This window comes from Sciurus vulgaris (assembly GCF_902686455.1).
Source record: "Sciurus vulgaris genome assembly, chromosome: 6".
NCBI classification, from domain to species: Eukaryota; Metazoa; Chordata; class Mammalia; order Rodentia; family Sciuridae; genus Sciurus; species Sciurus vulgaris.
The window spans coordinates 23,350,232-23,372,475 of record NC_136466.1 but is presented as its reverse complement, the minus strand read 5'-3'; the positions used below and the strand labels follow the sequence as shown (position 1 = coordinate 23,372,475).

The following is a 22,244-nucleotide window of genomic DNA, read 5'->3' as shown; positions in this document are numbered from 1 at the left end:
AGGAATGTATAACCGTTTCTCACGGGGGTGATCCAGTTTTACGCTCCCACCAATATCGACCTGAGGAGTCAGATTTCTATCCTTGCCACCATGTCATTCCCTGATACATGTTTTTATTGCCATTCTAGCTAATAGGAAACTTACCTAATATTTTCGGTACCCCCTAGAACTTACTGGTTTTCCATTGCCATTGTTGTCATGCTTCAACGTGGCTGTGGGTTAGGAGAAGCATAGGTATCTGTCCAAGCATCATCCCCTCTGTCCATACTGACTGTATTTCCTAAGGGGATGAGTGGTTAAGCATTCCTTCTCAGATGTACCTGACCACAGAATACCACCACTTTTCTAGAGAATGGGGAAGAAGACAGTATCTTTGTGAGGGGCGTAGACTCACACTAGTGAAAGTTTAGTTTAGCTGACTTCCTCTTGGTCACCTTGTCTCCTCAGTCATGCTACTATAACACAGACACCTCACTGGTTCCCTGAGAATGGAGCAGAATGCATGTGTGTTTTCTAAAATAGTGGAGCTGCTTCTCGGAGTTAGCCACAATGCTTATGACACTTCTTTTCTCTCCTTTGCGCCTGACCATGAAATTAGAAGTTTTGATATGCCAAAAAAGAAATCAAGAGCCTTCAAAAAACATTAAGAAATTTACATATTGCCTGTCTTTGTCCATATTTCCTTAATGGCATTTTTATGAACATTATTTTATGTATTCATATTTATGAACATATTACACATTCATTATTTTATGATCATAAAAGCAATATATACTTCTTACTTTTTTAACAAGAAAATTAAAAACTCATGTTATCTGCCTCTTTTTTAAGATAGGAGAACTCACTGGGCATACAGGCACATGTTGGTAATCCCATTGACTCAGGAGACTGAGACAAGAGGATTGCAAGTTGAAATCAGCCTCAGCAACTTAGTGAGACCCTAAGCATCTTAGTGAGACCTTGTCTCAAATTAAAATAACATAAAATTAAATTTGAAAAGGACTAGGGATGTGGCTTAGTGGTTAACCACCTCTGGGTTCAATACTTGGTGCCATAAAACTTTTTTAAAAATTAAGAAAAGATTCAAGGACTCAGCAGAGTCAGATGATGAAGGGCGCAGTCCTGGAATTGAATGACGAGCCCGAGATCTAGGTCAGGTCCTGTGTGACCTGGGGATTACTGATTCACCTTCCCATAATTCTCATAACTACACAGACGCAAAGTTGCAAATACTTTGCTGCAGATCATGAAGCATTTTGTTTGAATGCTCCCTTTTCACTTCTATCCCTCTTTATGAAGGCCCTACCCAGGTGGCCATGACTTAGGACCCACGTGGACTTCAGGTTTCATGGTCCTCCTCTGAGTCAGTAGTTACTACCGACCCTGTCTCCATTCTCCCCAAGTCTGCTGTGCATCCTCTCCCAGATAGAAAGGTTCACAGACAAGGAAAAGCCTTGACCCTGGAGGCTTCAGACACCCTTTGTGGTCATGGGCCTTTCAGTGCCTCCTTAGTCCTACCAGAGAGCTGCCTGGACACACATTCCATGCACGGGCACTCGGCTTCTTCTTTAACATTAGTTGGCTCTTCCTGTCCTCTCCTCACTCTCTGCTTGGCACAGTGCTGTCTCTCTTGCATATATTTTCTTAGTTCCCATGGCAATCTGTGAGGCAGGTGTTGCTCCCTGGCCCCCACCCGCACTTCACAGGTGAGGAAACAGAAACAGAGACAAGCTACACCTTGCATTTACACCCTAGTATATGGAAGTGCCAGGTTCCAGCCCTACCCTATCTGCCTGAAATCGTGCTTCTACCCAGCAGGTGTAGTGCAGGACTGTTTACGTCCTCATGTCTCCCTATTTGGTGAGGTCAGCAGTGCTTAGCGACCATCAGCATCAGTGGTAAAAATACTTCTTAAAAATACATGTTTAAATCTAGAAACGCGGTGCTAAACTCCTTACATATGCTCTTTCGTTTACTCCTTTGGGCTCTGTGGGGGGGGGTTACTGTTAGTAATACCATTTTCCATATCGCGATGCCCATTTTGCAGTAAGAAACTGAGGTTGAGTGGGCTAAGGCTACTAGTTCAGAAATAGCAAAGCCGAGGGTCTCAGTTCAGAACTCTGCACCTCCAAAGCATGATGTAACCACAGAAGCGCCCCTCAAAAAAGATTCCAGAGATCCAGGGTTAGTGTTTTGGAATTTGTTGTTTGTTCCTATGCCATGCTAACTTGTTATCCATCAAGTCAGGCAGCACTGGGCTAGGCATATTTCTCTCCCACGACACAGACCTGCCCCTGTGCAGCCATTCTGTTTCACTCCCTGTACTAACTCTGACCTCAGACTTCTCTGAAAGGCTCCCGTTATCTCCACCCAAACTTTTCCTGAGAGCCGCTGTTGACTCCTGAGAATGCCATGCACTGTTCTGTGAAAGGTCAAGATCCAAAGCAACAGGCCTCACTGATAGAGGGCAGAACAATGTGCAAGCAGTGCTGAGGAATGTGCGGGGAGCCAGCCACAAAGCCTAGCCTTGTGCACCCGGATCTGGGGGTGCTGGCAGCCAGTGCAAAGCCAAGGACACCATCTATGGAAGAGTCCTGCTTGCAGACGTGGCCAAAAGCCAGAGAATTTTGGCCTGTGACATTTTCTCTTTCAAGAACAGGGGTGGAACCACTTTTGTTTTCTTTCTGCATCGCGAAAAACAACCTTCTATATGAAAACACATCTTAGTCTTGCTGTCCTGAGCTTCAGTGCTTTAATGCCTGAATGACTTTGACCTCATGGGGAAGTGAGGGTGCTGACTGCTTTCATGCAGGCGTCTCTGTTTAGTGGCTTTCTCCAAATCCCTGGTCAAGCCTGTCCTGCCCCCTATAAAGATTTTCTTAACTTCTCCGGCGAGTGTTGAAGCCTTTTCTTCATCCAGATCTTACATTTACTGCTTAGACTGCACATTCCTCAGCAAGAGAACTGAAGGAAACTGTTTGGCTTTGGAGTCCAAAGTCCTCTCCTTGCAGTTTACCGGCACTGAAGCTAGCTGACCTCGTGCCCCACACCAGCCTCAGTTTCCCCATCTATAAAATGGCAGTAACTCCTGCTCACTAGGGTCGTGGACATGAAGCCACCTAGCAGGCATCACTGGGTGCCCATCATGTGACAGGATCTCTGCTCAGTCCCTTAGGATTTTAAGAAGATAAAGTCAGATCTAAGTCATACCTTCTCATGTATACAAAGCAAGCTATAGAGTAGCATGTCCCCAAATGAGCCCTACAGTATTTTCAGTTGACATGTACTTTAAGAAAATAAAATCTATAATTAAACAAATATAGAGGTTTGGTACCCAAAGGAAAACAAATTGTGTTGATGCAGGACTTCTCAGAGGAGGAAAATTCTAACCAAGACTGTGAACTTGGAAGGGAGAGAGAGGATTATTAAATGTTTGTGAATGTCTTGCTCATAAAACCTTTCAGAGACAAATGGATCTTTTTGTTTGTTTGTTCTAAGAATGACTAGTTACATATTATGGAAAATTTTCTGCACAACACAGGAAAATACTAGAAAGATGGGTGAGGTGGTTGTCAAAGGTGTCCTTTCAGATGCTGTGAGCATAAACTTGTTACCTGAGTTCATGGTGAACCAGGGTCTTGAACACACTCCTGCCTTCACAGTCTGACTCTGATCTCAGGGGGCTTTGATTGTTACAAGAGTATTGATTTTGTCTTTCCAAGTGCAGAACTAGGCTCTCCACTTGCTCTTCACGGCTCTGACACACACAGGGTGTCAGGGTGCATGGAAGGGTGACTGGATGTGCTCTGGCCTTGGTTTCCTCATCTGTGGAAGGATCGGCTACGCATCTCTAGACACTACCTCACAGCTGTGCTGCCGTGGAGGTGCTTGCTCACAGAGGGGTCTGGGCTGCACTGTGTCACCTGGGTCTTTGAAGGGATGTTGGGAAGTCTTCCTTTCCCAAAGCACTTCAGTTAACCTTTATACCAGACCTTGTCCCCAAAGAGGAAAACGTGTCAACCTTTTGTTTTCCTATGGAGTGAGCTACATTTCAGGAACCTCAGCTAGGAAATTAGAATTAGCTTACACTTTTACATCTTCCTATTTGGTTATTCATAGCTCTGTGTATGTAATTGTCCACCTGGCTTTGGACACACACATAGACACACACACACCAGAAGATTCATTGAATTTTCATTTCTTGAAAATTTTCTTTGAATTCTTTGTAAATCTTCAAAACTATGGGAAATCAGATTTAACATGTTACCCTACAGATGACAACTACATTTTAATATGTCAGCCATCTCACAAGGATCCCCAGTGCCAATGCCCAGAAAGAGTAGGAAACAAAGTTTAAGCCATCAGAGAGAATCAACATGGAAATGCACAGATTTATGAGTGAAAGTTGACAGCTAAGATTGCAGAATTGTGAACATTTTATAAAGATTTCAGTATCTAGGGGGCCTGTACAGAGTCACTCAAAAGTCACAATATAGAATTGAAGGAAATGTGAACTCTGCACCCCAGTATGTCAGACGCAGATGTGTCATACTTGACGTTTACCACGCAGCATTTTAAGTCCACAACTTCTCATCTACCAAGTTTTCCCTTCAATAATTCCCTCACCCGCTGTTCTGGAGCTCAGTCAAAAGCTGTACCTCTCCAATTGCCAAAAAGCACTAAAGTCATCCTTGACTCTGCCCCATTTTTCCTGCCAAATCAATCACCAACCCCCATGGAATCTAAAAATATATCTTTAATCTCCCTGCTGTCTCTGCTTCCACTCCCGTTCAAGCTCTCCTTGTCCCCTCTCCTGGGCGGCTGAATAGTCGCCTTCTATCGCATGCACTTTTTCCTGGTTGACACCCACGAGGTAGAGTGGTCATTTGCCATCCTCACACATGGAGAGTGTCCCCTAAATAGGTCCAGGTATAAAGGCTTGGTCCCCAGGGTATTGGTATTGGGAGAGGAGCTATGCTCTGCACCTTTAGGAGGGGGGCCCAGTGGGTGGTCCTGAGGTCACTGGGAATGTGCCTTCAAAAGAGGTTGTGGAATCATGCCCCAACACACTTCCTGTTTTGAGATGTGAATGCTCTGTCTGACACACAGCCCTCGGGATGGGCCATCCTCAACAGACGTCACATCCTGGATTTGAACCCCCAAAACTGGAGCTAAACAATCTTTTATTCTTAAGTAGCTAATCTCAGATATTTTTGTTATCATAACCCATAGCTTAATACAGTGTTTAAATGAAAGTCAGTTTAAACCACTCTTCTGCTTAAAATCCTTCCATGACTACTCCTTTTGGGGGAAGTTCAAAACTCTCAAAAGGGACTGTGAGATAAATGCATGTAGAGAGACCTACCAGGTTTTTAGGCATAGCTCAGAACCACAGTAATAAAAACAATAGGGTTTTGGCTCAAGAACAGACAATAGAACAGACTAGAAGGCTCTAAGACAGACTCATGTCTGTTTGGGAATTAATATATGATAAAAGTGGCACCACGTATTTGTGGGGAAATTACCAACTGTTCGGTGGATAGTGTTGAGAAAACTGGTTTTCATTTGTATACCTACTTAACTACATGCAACAGTGAGCTCCAGGAAAAGATTTGACATGTTGATATGACAGGTAAGACTCCAATGTAAACAGAAGAAAATATAAAGGAAAGAAAAGAATACTTAATTTTCAAGACACCATTCATTAAAAAAAAAAATGTATTTTCTTACATCAAAGTTAAATATCCCTGTTTATCAGAGGGCAGTGTGGGCAATGTTCACAAAAGTTTTCATTTCTCCCTTGATCATCAACCACACTGACATTTTTCTCCCTGTCCTTTAAATATAGTAAGCTGTGTGCCCTGAAGTTAGTACACCTGTCTGTGGCTCTGTGTAAAAAGTTCTTCCTCCTCTGTCAGCTAACCCGTTCCCCCTCATTTCAGTAACCTCAGTCAAAATGTCCCTTTCTTAGAAAGGCCTTAATGCTGGAATTATGGTGATCAGCATGTGATCTCACTTCACCTTCTAATCTCCATTCACTGCACACATTGCAATCACGTTGATAGCACCATTTATGGAACTCTGAATTCAATATCCATCTGCCCTTGTAGAGTGAACTCCAGGAGATTGAAGGCCGTCTATCCAGCATGTGCCTCAGTGCTTTATGCTTGGAAGACACTTTTAAAATGTTAGTGAAATGGATTCATATGGGGCAGTTGAAAGAGACCTCATTTGACACCCCCTGCCACCTGCATATTGTGGACCCAGGATTACCCCAAGCATCCTTCAATTTTTTTTTAAATTATCATTTTTCTTTAGTTGTTGATATACCTTTATTTTATTCATTCATTTATACGTGATTCTGAGAATCAAACTCGGTGCCTCAAACATGCGAGGCAAGTGCTCCATCAGTGAGCTGCAGCCCCAGCCCGCGTTCTTCAACTTCTAACTCAAGAATTTGTGGTCACATCTTGTGCTGCTATTTCACCCTGTCACTTGGAAACTCGGCAGCTCAAGTCTCGCTTGCATCCCCTACAGTTCCTTGCACTGCAGGAGAAGCTATATTAATATTTGTTAATTTCATGTATGTACTGCCTCCTCTCCCCTCACTCAGCTTTCCATGTTTAGGTCATCGTGTTGCCCATACTAAGTGGCTTGATTTTGAAAACCCTTTGGCAGTTCATGTCAACCATCACATAACTACTGCTTCAGTTGATAACTCTCGCTCTCCATTGACTCTTGATTTTATCTGAGCATTTTAGTTATTCAGTAAATATTTACTGAAAGCCTAATGGGTACCAGAGATGTGCTGGGCACTGGAAGCACTAGCAATTCCCCTGCAGCGTTGACGAGTTAGCACTGTGTCCCAAAGGAATCCTTAGAACAGACCCACTTCGCAAAGCCCTGAGAAAGATCATGATGCACCCAAAATTGGACGTACTCAGAGTAGCTGAACGAGGAAGCTATGGTAGAAAATCTGGACCATTTTCCAGCTTACCTTGACAAGATGTTTCGTAGTGTAGCTTTGTTGTTCACTGTTGGAATTTTTTTCAAAACAATGCAAATCCACCCAAACCTAATTATAAAAAGACACTCCAAGGTAAAATAGAAATGACCATACTAAAGTAATGTTTATAAAAGTGCTTTTCAAATGGTCAATTCAGATAAATTAAAGCATCCTATTAAAATAATTGTTTGAATCAGCTTTTTTCACTTCTGTGGATACAAGATCTGACAAGAACAGTTTTAGAGGAGGAAAAGTTTATTTGAGGCCGACGGTTCAGAGGTCTTCATCTATAGAAAGCCGGCTCCATTCCTTGGGGCTCCAGGTGAGACAGAACAACATGGTGGAAGAGTGTGGCAGAGGGAAACAGTTCACATGTTCATCAGGAAACTGAGAGTTTCTACTCTCCAGATACAAAATATATACACCAAAACCATGTCCCCAAGTCCTAATTCCTCCAGCTACACCCTACCACTTCAGTAACCACTCAATTAATCCCTATCAGGGGATTAATTCACTGATTTGCTTAAGACTCTTAACAACCTAAGCATTTCTCTTCTGAACCTTCTTGCATCATCTCACACATAAGCTTTTGGGGTCATGTCACATTTAAACCCTAACAGTAATATAAGAGAAACATTTGATGCAACCTTTTGGAAATGATTTTAATGACAAATCTGTATTTGAATCAGCTTTGATCTTTCCAGGTCATATCAAGAGTTTGTATTATTTTAGGAAACATCCGTACTACAGTTCATTCATTGTGATATCTACTCCACAGAAGCCCAGAAACTTCTCAGCACCCTATTTTCTGGAAACTGACCAGGGAAGAATGATCATCTTAGAGGGCCCTGGGACTTCACTCAGGCTGTGAGTGGGTCCAAAGAGGATTCTTTTATTGTTCCTGAAGTCAAAAACCTATGGGACAGAAATGTATCTCCATGTAAGAGAAATATTTCTGATATGATCCAACCCAAAGAGGAGTCATTTGTCTGTACTCCCTTGCTTGCTCAAAGATGGGTGCTTTTCCAGGGCCTCTTCTAAAATTCTAGGTCTTAGAATTCAGCAGCCTTGCTCAATTCACTATAGCCAGATTGTGGAACCAACCTAGATGTCCTTCAGTTGATGAATGGATAAAGAAACTGTGGCATATATATATATATATATATATATATATATATATATATATATATATATAATGGAATATTACTCTGCCATGAAGAATGATAAAATTATGGCATTTGTAGGCAAATGGATGAAATTGGAGAATATCATGCTAAGTGAGATAAGCCAATCTCAAAAAACTAAAGGACGAGTGATCTCGCTGGTAAGCGGATGAGGACATATAATGGGGGTAGGAGGGGTTAGCGTTAGGGTTAGGGTTAGGTTTAGGGTTAGGGATAAGGAGGGTGGTAAGAATGGAGGAAGGAAGGACTGTATAGAGGGAAAAGAGGGGTGGGAGGGGTTGGGGGGAAGGGAAAAAAATAACAGAATGAATCAAACAATATTGCCCTATGTAAATTTAAGATTTTTAATTAAAAAAATAAATAATAAAAAAATGCTATTCTTAAAAAAAAAAAAAAAAGAATTCAGCACCCTAAGAGAGCTTTCAAAACAAAGACTTTTATTTTGTAATAGTTTTATATTTTCAGAAAAGCTGTGAAGATAGTAGAGTGTTCCCATATACCCCACACTCCAATTTTCTTATTAATGTCTGTTGAGCCAATATCGGTGTATCATTATTAACTCAAGCCCATCTGTTTTAGTGTTGACCAAATACACCCTTTTCTGTCTCAGGATCCAATCCAGATTCCTAATGCATTTGGTCCCTATGTCTCCTTAGTCTCTTCTCAGTGATCTGGACAGTTTGAGAAGTGCTGGTCAGGCATTTTTGTAAAATGGCCTTTAACTGAGACGTGTCTACTGATCGATGGGGGCATGGGTTGTGAAGAGGGGCCCTCAGGTGAAGTGCCATGTTCTTCACGGCTTATCAAGGGCAACTGTATCAACAGGAGACGAGTCACCACTGCTGACGTTGTTCACCTGGGTCACCTCGCTGGAGCAGTGTCTGTCGGATTTCTTAGCAGTCAAGTTATCCTGTCATTTCCCTTCTATATTGTCCTCTTTGAAAGGAAGACACCGTGTGCAATCCACCTTCAAGAGTGGGGAATTAGTTACATAAATTATGTGACATTCTTTTGCCCAGGATGTTTGACTCTTCTTCCCCATTTAACTATCTATTCATTTATTCATATCTACATGGACTCATGGATAGATTATTTTATATTCTGGGTTATATTTCAGCACTAGGATATTTGTTCCATCCATGGCTATTGGGAACTCTTTCAGATGTCTCCTGTATCGCTTTCACATACCCCCAATATCGTGGGCATTTTGGGTGTCCGTTTCTTTGCATACTTTCTTTCTGGCATTGAGGTGCTCCTGGCTCATGCTATAGATGTCTTGCTGCAGCAGTAGAATCAGCTGTTTCTCCAAGAAACTCTCTTTGTGCAGCTTTTGGTTCTTTTGTGTCTTCGTGCTGCTTTTGGGTTTCTTTGCAGTTTTGAAGTGCTTTTGCAGATGCTTTTCCTATATTTTCTTTCTTGAGTTTCTTTCCTTCAACACCATTGGGTCACCTTGAATTTCATTTCATAGATGCAGAAACTAAACTCAGTGAGAAATGATTTACCCAAGGTCACAGAGTTACTGAAGAAGTGGAGTTGGCATGGAAGCCCAGATCTGCCAGACTCCAGAGCTCATTCTCCACCTTTGCTCCAGGAAGACAGCCGCCCTAGCTACCTGCTTAGCATTAGATAAAAACAAAGTTATTATGAGCCCACCCTTCTTCCAGTAGGAGGAAAGGGCGAAGCCAGCTCAATTCTCCTTGGGAGACCCCTCTCAGGATTCCAGCTGCCCTAATCCCTTCCTCCTCTGAACTTCACTCACACTGAGAGTTCAGACCCTTCCCTTGCGTGAAAGTTGTTTGTGTGCTAATCTCATGGTTTTCTCTGTTTATCTAAATTCCCGGAACAGATTGTTAGCTCCTGGGAGGGCCAGGGAGTTACACTACAGTGTAGGATTATCAAGATAAGAAGCTTCTGGCTGCCATATCACTTCAAAACAGACTGGGGTGATATGGTTGTGATTAAATGCAAATATTAAAATCTGTCTCTCATCCCAGGAGAGCATAAATCTTGACTGAAGTAATATCACATTGTTGTTATGGTTATTTTACATCAACTCAGTCTCCTCCTGGGATAGGAGCTTCTTAAAGATAAAGGTCATTCATATTTTTTATTCTAGGGATTGGGACAGGATCTGACATGTGCCAGGCACTCCATTAATGTCTATAGAAATTCTTAAGACAGGCTCTTGGGTCCTGCTCTGAAATCACATGCAATTTTAACCAGCTTTGCTCTTGTGAAGGCAATGGTATGAGGCAGCTCTAGAGGTAGACAAACTGAGAGCCCTGAGAAATCATAGGACCTTCCTTCCTTCAAAAACACCACTGAAACCATAAGTGAACAAAAAATAAAAAATAAAAGGACTCAACTCCTATGGGCACAGATAAAGGGAGAAGAAATGTCAACAACATTTTAAACCATTACTTTTGGGATGTTTAGTTTAGGTCCAGGTCCTTGGTGTCATGAATAAAGAATTCAGTGAGATACTCAGAAGTAACAGGCAAAGTACAGATTTATTGAAGGTGAGGGTAGCACTCAGAACGAAGTGGCTGGACGAGAGAGAGAGAGGCTCAAGGTCCCCCAAAGTTTGGAAATTAGGGTCTTATATGCTGAGATGTGAGGTGTTCTCTTCCTTACATAGACCAGAATGAAGACCTTACCCCATTTGCTCCCATTGGTCACCTTGCAATACCCGATTAGAATATTCTCTAATTTCTCCCCCATGGTTACTTCAAGAAACCTAATTAGAATACTGCCCACTGTACCCCCCTTGGTCATTTATTGACTCATCCCCTTGTCTTGTATTTCAGCAGCTTCTTTCTTATACACTGTCTCCACCATCTTGGTGCCCCTGAACTCCTACCTAACAAAATGATCTGAAGTGGGTGGACGAGAGGTAGTTCAACTGCAAAGCTGGGATCAAGAGTCTTTCAGTAAAGGAAACAGAGAAAAATAATAAATGTGAGTTAGTGCCTGATGTAGTACCCTGACAAGGCCGGGGAACCGATGCCCCTGGAGATCTGAAGGTCAGGGTGTGTGGTGAGTGGGTCAAGGTGAAGTATCTCCTAGGCTGCCAGAAGATAAAATCTAGAAAACAAAAGTCACTATGTACCCTGAAGTGCAGCTAAAAAAGAGGAGTGCTTGAAAATCTACCGTAGAACAGTCGTCTATTCCCAGATACCATCTAACTTCTCCTGTAGAAGATAGGAGGAGTATTTTCTAGAAGCTGGTTTAGACCAGAGGAACTCTGTGCTTGGGACACCCAATACAGATGAAATCAGCGACGGACCATGGAAGACAGAAGGTTTAATGGAAAGTCCACTGCACAGCAATATGCCCAACCCCTTCCCCTTGGATACCCAGAATTCTTATTGTGAATTTCTACCAACCCACTTCCTGGTAGGAGTGTGCAGAATTCCTCTGATAAAACTTGCCTAGAGGTACTGACTGGCCCAGTTTGGAGGTGTTCCCAGGAATGAGCCAAATTCCCAGTATTGTACCCTAGGGAAAGATTCACCCTTCCAGAAACAGCCTCCTATCAGTACTAGCATTCCTGCTGAGAGAGCATGGTATGTGAATCAGGAAGAGATGATAAAAAAAAAATGCTTTTGAAATTAATAGTAGAAAAGTTTTTCAAAAAATTAATAGAAAGAATAGAACATTGTTGAAAATGTCTTTCATCAAATAGAAACTAAAGACAAAGGTTGGAACACAAAGGATAGAAAAAACTAAAAAAATCAGGCAAAATTTTTAATGAAGGATGTATTGGCTCCAAGCAAAGAAAATTGTACAAGAAAAGAAAAATTGTATAGAAAGAAAAAGGAAGTGTAGCTAAAGTATATTCTTTGACTCAGTGGTGAATAATATGCACATAATTATGAATATCAATTTATCAGTTTATCAATATATAAAGTCTAGACCATTGCATGGAAATAGCATACAAAGTTGACCGATGGACAGACAGCATAGTAGCATATTTTGGGCCATGGGAAGAGAAACACCAGACAGAAACATCCAGACAAATTGAAAACTCTTGTAAAAGGGAGAGGTGTGGATTGCTGCTCTTTGTTACAAGCCTTGTAGCATTTGACATTTATGCACTCTGCTTTGATATGAGAATAAATAATACATGTTTAGCAATCAGCTACAATAATTTTAAAATGTCACATGATGGAGCCTTTCAGTGCTCAAAGAGCCACAGGCATATAGTAGCCCCTGGAGGATGTGGTGAAAAAAATAATGTTCATTTCAGTGGCCCCAAGTCATCAAGAAAGGATTTGATTTTGTTCTGCTTAGTCTCCTTTAAAGAGAGACAGAGATGTGGTGGAATTCCTCTCCATCAAAATGTGCACAATGTGGGCCTTTCAGGGCATGTGCGTGTGGACCATCCTTCTTCTCTGTGGGAGGGTGGGGCCTTGCCTCCTGTCTCTACTCTACATGAGGTCCCTGCGTCCAGAAGAATCGAAGGCTGATCAGCTGGGGACTGACTTGCCCTGACCCTCCTCCTCATCAGGTGAGGAGCAGCCAGACTCCTTTCTGGCAGCAGAACTGACCCCCAGGAGGCTCCTTCTCCAGGGACACCCTCTTGTCCACGGTTGCCTTGAGGTCAGCAAGCCCAAGTCACAGTGGTGAGCAGGAGGGAATGCAGGGGAGAGAGGGGAGGTGGGGAGGGCCGAGGCTAGCTTGTCATCAGACGCCAGAGCCTTTCCCTTGCTTGCTATAGCCGAGCAGAGGCCTCCGGGATGCTTCGCTTGGCTGGTGTTTCCCTGCCAAGTCTCTGTAGGCAGAGTCGAAGAACAAAATAAGAATCCCAGGGATCCAGTCCCCTGGGAGGCTCTTCACTTTGTAGACTGGCTCTTGCCTTTTTCTGGCACTCTGTCTGCCAGATGCATACCTGAGGATGTCCCAGGTGAGAATCAGGTGCCTCCCTCAAACCCTGATACAGCTAAGGTTCTAGGCCCCAGGATGTCAGCGTCTTAGAACAATTAATGCCAAACTATAACAGTTTGACAAGGTAATGAAAAGGAATGGGTGGTTTGATTGTATCTCTCGTTGTGAATCTTGAGCAAAGCTGTTCAATTTTCCCATAATTGGAAGAACAGGCAGGTAGTGTTTGGAGACACTGGGATTTGGAAGACAGTGGTAAGCCATCGGTATATAGGGAGTCCTTTTGAAATAGGAAAACAGAATAGTGGTATGGAAGAAAACCCTTGATTTGCTTGGCTGATGCATTGGGGAAATCAGAGACATACCCAAGATCTTCCTCTGATCTCTCCATCCCTACCCTGGCCGTTTTCCTCTTCCTTCTCTCCTCCCCACCCCCCACTTCTTGTCTCCTTTGCTACTTATCCTTCCCTCCTCCTCTCTTTGCCCTAAAAATTACTTAGGGCTTCATGCGTGCCTGGCACTGGACCACATGTGTTACTACTAATTACACCTGGAATCACGTGTGTTTGAATAATTTTATCTAGGATTTAATAATTTCAATATTATGTGTATTATAATAATTTAATAATTAACTTTGCACTGTCATTTTTTAAAAATGAGGCTTGGAACAATTATGTAACTTGGTTAATTCATACAACTCCCAAGCAGTCAAGTCGGGACTGGCAGGTAACTGGACACCAGATTTCCTCCTGCACACCTGGCCCATGGGGTGCTCAGTCATGGCAGACAGGAGCTTAACAGTGATATTGGTGTTGATGGTGGACAGTGCAAAGAATGAGCTGATATCAGGGTCACACAGCAGTTGGTGGCAGGGACTTTATCCTGTTGTCTGATTTCAGGCCACTCTTCTCTCTGCAGTATCAGACTAAGAATATATAAAAAGAAATTTAGTGCATTACTGCTGGAAACATTCTAGGTCATGAATTCATATTTCATTAGAATTGTTTTGAAGCAAAATCTTAACAACAAAAACATACGTAACCCAATCAATAAATGGGCAAAGGAACTGAATAGACACTTACCAGAAGAAATATGATCAGACAACAAATATATGAAAAAAATGTTCAACATCTCTCACAATTAGAGAAATGCAAATTAAAACTACTATGAGATTCCATTTCATACCAGTTCAAATGGCAATTATCAAGAATATAAGTAATAATAAATGTTGGCAAGGATGTGGGGGAAAAGGTACATTCACACATTGCTGGTGGGACTGCAAATTGGTGCAACCATTATGGAAACACTGTGGAGATTCCTCAGAAAAGTTGGAATGGACCCACCATTTGACCCAGTTATCCCACTCCTCAGCATATACCCAAAGGACTTAAAATCAGCATACTAACAGTGATACGGCCACATCAATGTTCAGAGCGGCTCAATTCACAATAGATAAACTATGGAACCAGCCTAGGTGCCCTTCAACAGAAGAATGGATAAAGAAAAGAAAATGTGGTACATACGCACAATGGAATATTACTCAGTCTTAAACAAGGATGAAAATTATGGCATTTGCTGGTATATGGATGAAACTGGAGACTATCATGCTAAGTGAAATAAGCCAATCCCAAAAAATCAAAGGCCAAATGTTCTCTCTAATATGCAGATGCTAATTCACATTAAGTACAGGGAAGAGTAGAAGATCACTGGATTAGAGAAAGGGGAGTGAAGCCACGGGAGGGAGGATGGGAATAAGAAAGGTGAGAGAATGAACTGGACATCACTTTCCGATGTTCTTATATGAACACATGACCAGAGTACCTCCACATCATGTACAACCACAAAAATGGAAAGTCATTCTCCATGGATGTATGCTATGTCAAAATACATTCCACCATCATGGATAACTAAAACAAAAAGTTTTAAAAGAATTGTTTTGAAGCTTTAAGTAGAATTGCTAAACAGTCTCAGAAATAATGATGAAGAAACTATTTCAGAATAATATTTGTTCCCTCATCAACAGAAAAAAATGATAAGATTAGACTGAATGTACTTCTTTCCTGACCCAATTAAAAAAACTTCATTTATTTTTTATACCAGGATTCAACACAGGGACACTCAACCACTGAGCCACTTCCCCAGTCCTTTTTATTCTTTATTTTGTGTAAGGGTCTTGCTCAGTTGTTTAGGGGCTTTGCCAAGGTGCTAAGGCTGGCTTTGAACTTGAGATCCCTCTACCTCAGCCTCTGGAGCCACTGGGATTGCAGGCATGTGCCACGATGTCTAGCTAGAGAAACTTTTCTCATTTGGAGACATTTAAATTTTAAGCCACAGTTGGAGATTACACTGGATCAGTCATTACCTGGTGTGTCAAAAGTCATTGTCTCTTTCCCCAACACCTGATCAATAATTCTTACCCAAAGATAGCTGGTTACTCAGGTCCTGAATGAGTTGTGGGTATTGGTTATCCATGTTAGCAGTAAACCTAAGATGAGACAGACTGCAGATTCAGACTGTCAGTGTATGGTGGCTGCCAACCAACCCCTCTCCTCCTCTTGCGAAAGCCACCTCAGGCCTGGGAACCAGCTATCTGTGAGCACGCAGCCTGCCAGTTTCCATCTGCAGGTGCTAGGATGGACTCGCTAATCCAGTCCTCAACCTCACCAAAATTAAAAGGAAAAAGATATCAGACACTCAGCCCATACTTACCTTCACGAGCTTTGTTCTTCATTTCAACTGGGTGAAACCATACCCAGGTTCTCATCAGCAGTCAGCGCAAATGTCTGCTCCTCTCTAAAGTCTTTCCACTCCCCAGGCCCAAGCTGTGAAGAATCCCATCCTTCAGAAAAGCCCTCCAAACGCCTTGTAGCTCCCTACTGGTCCGCTGCCTGGTAGACTTATCCCCATTGGGAAGTAAGATGTTGAAGGTAAAGACCAAGTTTCGCCTCTCTTGTACGATGATGGTTTTCATGTATTTGAACAGACTGGATTGTCTCAACCAGCACAACCAAACTCTTGGGTCTGTCGAGGGTTGAAGGGGGATTGGAAAATAAGGATTCACAGACACAGATCTTGGAGAGTAGGCTGGGATCGGGTGGAGCCTGCTCTCTGATGGAGATGCAGGTCTAAAGAGTTATGCCAGCAGTCTATATTTATATACATCTCATTATCAGGTTAAAGACTGTGCAACCATTATTCCTTGTATTCAGGAACGTTACAGAAACTAGGACATCCTATGTAGCTTTTCCACAGTTGGAATCCATAGTTGCAAAGTGCAATGTTAGGAGCTTTGTGCAGCTCTCAAGAAAGTCCATTTTCTAAAGTTACTGTAAGGCAGGCAGAAACTGGAGAAGGGAGCTGGTGAAACATTGTGGTTCTTTAGCATAAGAGTTCCTTCCTTCCCAGGAGCTGTGTGCCTGAGATCAAGGTTAGAACTGATAGGACTTTAGCTCAGAGCCTCCTTATGCAGGGCATTGCTACAGCAGTGAGGCATCCTGTGCCCTTGCATAGAAACCTTCCCAGGAACCGGGCATGCCACAGCCGTAAGGGCATCAGCGACCCCTGATCTCAGTACTGCTCTCCCATCCTCTGTCTCCACTCTCAACACTCGATACTGAGGGTTGAGTTTCACAGAGAGTTCAGGCAGGTGTAGCCATGTTTGGAAAGACAGAACTGACCACAATATTCATTTTATCTATGACAACTAGACAATGCTGGCAAGCATTAGTGAAAAAGAGAACTTCTAAACCCAAGACTGGCAAAGAATAGCCTTTGAGCTACATCTAACCCTCTGTCCTGTGTTGCCATCAAAGTAAGAATGTTTTCTACATTTTTAAATGATTGATGGAGGGAATAAAACAGAGGAAAAGTACTATGTCATGACACATTAAGATGATATTAGATTTTAAATATAAAATTTAAATGAAGTGAAATGCGAATATCATGGTCTGTCAATCAAGTTTACTTGGAATATAGCCACGCCCCTTTAGCTACATACCGTCTAGAAATATTTTTGCACCAAAACAACTGAGTTGTTTTGATAAAGAGGGGCATGGATGACAGCACACAGTACTTGGAGGAAAAGTAATCTGTAAAAAAGGAAAGGAAGAATGGAAAGTGATTTACTCAGGGAGTCCAGATCTCCCAGGTTTTGTATGCTTGCGTTGCAAGCAGGTTCACTGGATTCTCCCAGCTGGTGGACATGCCCAAGGGGCAGACCTTGGGTATTCCACTGCAGCTATCAGCTGTCTTTTAAGGATTCTTTGTTATTCCTTTGCTGAAACTGTAAACTACAAAGGACGTGGTTAAGAGATTATGCCTGATTTTTCTGTGCACCAAAGATAGCTCATATCTGCAGTAAGGTCTAAAGGGCTCTATGTCCCAATTGTCTCTGATTCAACTCTAACAACTTCTGCGTGTTTTCTAGGGAAACCTAGGTTGTGTGTGTACATGCACACACCTGCCTCTGGAGGAATTCTATGTTGAGTGTATCTCCTTTAATTATCATGTATGTGGGATCATTCAACATTTGTTGGAGTTTTGTAATAAAACACATCAGTTGGAATTTGGCTAAAACCAGTTCAGCTCCTTGGAGAGCTGAGATTATATAGTTCTTTGAGGTTAAAACCTGCCATTTTCATGTATTTCTTTTGTTTTCTTATTGCAGGGTAATGCCCTATACTTCAAATCTGCCAGAAATGTGACAGTGAACATTCTCAATGATCAGACTAAAGTGCTAACTCAGCTGATAACAGGTAAGAAAAGAAGGAACTTAAAGCCAGATCCTTGCTAGGCACTCAGAAAACATAGACTTGAAGGTCAAACGAAGCAGCCCATGAACTTGGAAAGGTTAGTTAACGTATTTACTGGGTCAAGAAAGAAAAATACAAGATAAATTCCATAAGTCACCTGAAGGACAGAGTCCGATCTAGTTACATTTTAACTTGGGAAGTCCAGTGATAGTTGCTTAGGGGAAAAAGCTATTTTTTCATAGGCCATGGCCCCTAAATACAAACCAGCTGCTTGTCCTGCTGCTCAACCAAAAAGAGCTCCCTGCTCTGCTGCTGGAGGAAGCACTGGCTGTGTTAGATTGATTGAGAGAGCAGAGTGTGTACAAAGCCATGCGCCGTGCTTTATGGGTTTTAAAAGGGGTTTTTAATGATAGTTTGAATCTATGCCATATTCGCTATATGCGCTGACTTTGAACATAACTCAACTGCAAGATGCAGATGTAGCCACTGAAAATGTTTGTTTGGTTCTTTTTAATATAGCAGATCTGATCCTAACAGCTGCGGAAAGCACCCACTGGGTCTGAAGCGGCACATTCCTAAAATTTAAACAAGGATTGATTATTCATAGCAATGACTATAATGCTGGCCATGGGCCTCGTGGTTGCTTAATGTGTTGAGTGGTGTGAATGCTGCACCCTCCGTAGGTGAGAGGCAGTAGTGAACAGAGAGGCATCATGCACTGCCACCCTGGAAGGGAGAGGATGCTCATCTGAATGGCATTGTTATCCTTCCCGCAAAAATGCCATTTGTTTGGCTTCAGGGCTATGAGAAAAGTATCCAGATGGATATTTTGCAAAGCCAGTTGCCCAAATGCCCTGAAACATTACCGTGACTAAAATTTCTGGAGCCCCACTCATAAGCCGCAGGGAAACAGGTGCTTTGGTGCCCGGAATCTTTTCTGCTGGGAGAGAGCCCCACTCCCTGTCCCCAGGAAAACTGCAGATGGATGTCAAGAGATTCACAATCACTGGGTGACTTGGACCATCGGGCGCTGAGGAGCTCACGCAGAGCCTGTAATCCACAAACACATCGTTCCACATGCGGCGCTCTTGCCGGCCGGCCGCGCTTATGCAACATCTGGCCTGCAGTCGGCGTGCTAAATAATTAAATAAACAGCTTCAGTAAACAATGATTTAAGCGGCATGTGTGAAAACAGCCTCCAGGAGGGAAATAAATCCAACCTCGGCTCCCAGATCCCCACCTTCAAAAGGAGCGTATTTAGCCTGTTGATCATTTGCCATTTATTTGCAGAGGGAGATTTGGCTTACTTGAGATTTTGTTTGGATAAAGCTGAAACTGCCCAAATAACTATTATTCAGCAAAACAGTCAGTCTCTCTCTCTTCCCCTCACTCCCTTTTCTCTCTCTCCGCTGCCTTCTTCCTCTCTCCCTTCCTGCATCTCAGTCCTCATCTCCGCCTCTCCCCTCTCTCCCCAGTCTCCCTGACTCCCATCTTGTTCTCCCCATCCTCTCTCACCTGCTTCTCTTCCCCACCACCTCTCTCCCTCCCCTCTTTCTTTCTTCTCCTCTTTCTCTCTTTTCCTTTCACCCCTTCGGTAGTCTTGTCTTTCGTCTCCTATTCCCAAGTTAAGCCCTGTTGGGAGTTAGAAGATACCTATCACTCACTCCTAGGGAGGCACAAGACAGCTAATAAAATGAGATAGGCAAAAACATTCTAACACTGGGTAACAGGAGATTTCAAGATGACTTCTAGAGAGGATAATAGATGGGTTTAAATTATAAGTCTGTACATATAAACACTCACACCCATATTCATAAGGGTTTTCTGCTCTGGTTCTCCATTAACATTACGTTTATACACCCAGTGGAGAGCCCTGAATAGTTTCAGCACCCATATCTTCTAATTCCAGTTACATTGGGTGGTGTGCTAATTGGAAAGCAAATTATCCCTGCCTTCCAAGCAATGAGGTCTACTAAGGCAGTCCTGAGGATTCAAAAATTCTTCATTCCTGAAAAAATATCTTAAAACTCCATTAGATGTTCCAAACTTACAAGTGTCAGGTAATCTCTTTGCATGAAACAATGCTTTCAGTGGTAGTTAAATTCCCAAGAGAGACTAAAAGTGTAAATTTTACCCACAATGCTGCAAGAAAGAAGGTGGTAGGGTTGTTTCTACAGCTTCAGGTAGTTCAGAAGGGTCCCAGAGTCAAGGGAGATAGGGGAAGAAGTTTTCAGCTAAATGGCCCCCAGGCCTTTTCAATTTCCAGCTTTGTGGCAGTGGCTTGACCTGGAGGCTATGGATAAATCCTGATGGACTCCAGTTCTCCACCCTGTTGAGGAGAAGGTACTTCACAAGTCGACTGCCAGACAAAGAGAGATTGACTGAAGATCATTTTCACAATATAACCAGTGATTTTTTTTTCCATCCCAAAAGAAACAATGGGCTCTCCAAGGGACCTCCAGAGCAGTCCCTAACTCCATTTGCAATTCCCTTTAGAGTCATGATTTTAAGATTCCAGTCATGTCCAGAAGTCTGGCAGCCCCAGGAGAAATCTACAAAGGACAAGCAGTCTGCACCACTGAGCCAGCAGTTGCTCTTGGGGCTTTGGCTGAAGCCTCAATTACAGAGCATTAGATATCCAAATGGTTCTGGCCCTTGGTTAATCCATTTTGTGTTCTGTGAAACCCTGAAAGGAAAGATAACTTAATTGTGCCTTGCATTTTCTGATTGCTAGGGTCTCTTCAATGCATTCCCTGTAAACCTCACAGACGTTTCATGAGTCCAGTGTAATCTCAGTTCATACATAGGAAGGGACCCACATCTCCCCAGCAAGCCAGTTTGGATCATCTTGTGCAGGTCCATGGAGGCAAAATCTAAGCATTTGTGCCCTGCCTTCTGCAATGTCCCCACTTTGCCATGTGACTGGATCCAAAGTGGGCAAACTGCACTGACCCTCTGCCCATCCTGAGGTCATTCATTCATTCATTCACCATTTAGACTTCATTACATTCTCATCTCTACCCCTCCCAATGGTAATGTCCCTAGAGTATTGACAAGTGATAGTTTTCTTGAAGATGCAGTCAAGAAGATAGCTACATTTAACCACCACAGACATCCTTAATTCACATCCCTCACTCCACATCTCTGTTCTTTCAAGATCTCCCTCTGGTCTTCATCTCTGGTTTTCTGCTTTCCCTCATCTTCATGAAGCTCACATCCTTGATATTCTGGACATATTGCCCCAGGCTGCTTCTCCTCCCTAGACAAGCAGACATCATCTTCTGCCGTGGAACAACCCTGAGAGCTGGACTGCAGACTCAGGTCTGCCATCGGCTCACTCGGCACCCTTGAGAGAATCACCACCTCTCCATCGCTGGCTCTCCTCGCCTACCGCATGCAGTCAGTCTAGTAAGATGACACCCAGGACCCAGGCTGCTGAGAAATTCTGTAGATCTCCCCTGTTTCCACCTCTGAAGCATTAAAGAGTCTTTCCAGTGTCCCTTTTCTGTGCGTCAGGGCTAGCTTGGATGCACTTGTAGGAGATGATTGTCTGCCAGATTGATGTGATTATGTGAATGGGGAAAGTGCCCTGAGAGGCATCATCGTTAATCATTTTCGATGCATCACCACCACTGCAGTTGGAAAAATGGTAATGGTGATGGAGAAGACCATGGGAACCACGTGAGCAGCCCCCTCATTTCACACACTCTTCCACCTACAGAGTTCTTTTTATAAATTCTGTATCATTTGATCCTTTCAAACTTTCTATGATTCTATGAGATACAGAGAGGAGATGGTTGGTGTTCGTTCTTTTTTTTTTTCCTGGTACTGAGGGTTGAATCCAGGATCTTGTGCATGGTAAGCAAGCAAGTACTCCACCACTGAACTACCTCACCCTGGGCCTCCCTGATAGTGGTTTATGGATGTAGAAACCAAGATTTGTGAAGATCAAATGGCCTCGCCCAAAGTCATGACACCAAAAAGTATGAGAGAGTGTTGGTACACAATTTATGCCTTGATTCCTGTTCCAATATTTTTGACCAAGAAGAGAGCTGCCTCCGTCCTCTAAGGGCTGACTGGCACTCTTCACCAGGTTTCGTTGTTCTCCTGCCAGAGCATGAGTGATTTCACAGATTATCTTCAGAAAGGGACACTCGGTGGCCATGACGAATCCAGACCAAACCAAACACACGTACACAAAAGTCAAGACAGCTCTGATCATATTTGAATACAGACAAAACCACAAATACTCTCAGACCAAAAGAAAAGACCAAATATCCCTCATCCTAGTTAATGTGATTGACTGTGGTTTCTTTATTCAGGCTATTTTAGCATTGCTCTGGTCTTTCTGACTTCGAGATAAGATTTCTTAAGATGCCTTAATAAACACATGTCCTAACATTAGTTGCACTTCTGAAA

The 22,244-nt window shown here is 42.8% G+C and overlaps 1 protein-coding gene across 5 annotated transcripts in view; it reads left to right on the top strand.

The window, feature by feature from the left end:
• The window catches only part of SGCD (sarcoglycan delta), a 629,843-nt gene that overhangs the window by 453,404 nt on the left and 154,195 nt on the right, over positions 1-22,244 (top strand). For all 5 annotated transcript variants that reach the window (XM_079144990.1, XM_079144988.1, XM_079144989.1 and 2 more), the window contains exon 4: positions 17,741-17,828. In XM_079144990.1, the coding sequence (XP_079001116.1) occupies positions 17,741-17,828 (88 nt within the window). The remainder of the gene's footprint in view (positions 1-17,740; positions 17,829-22,244) is intronic.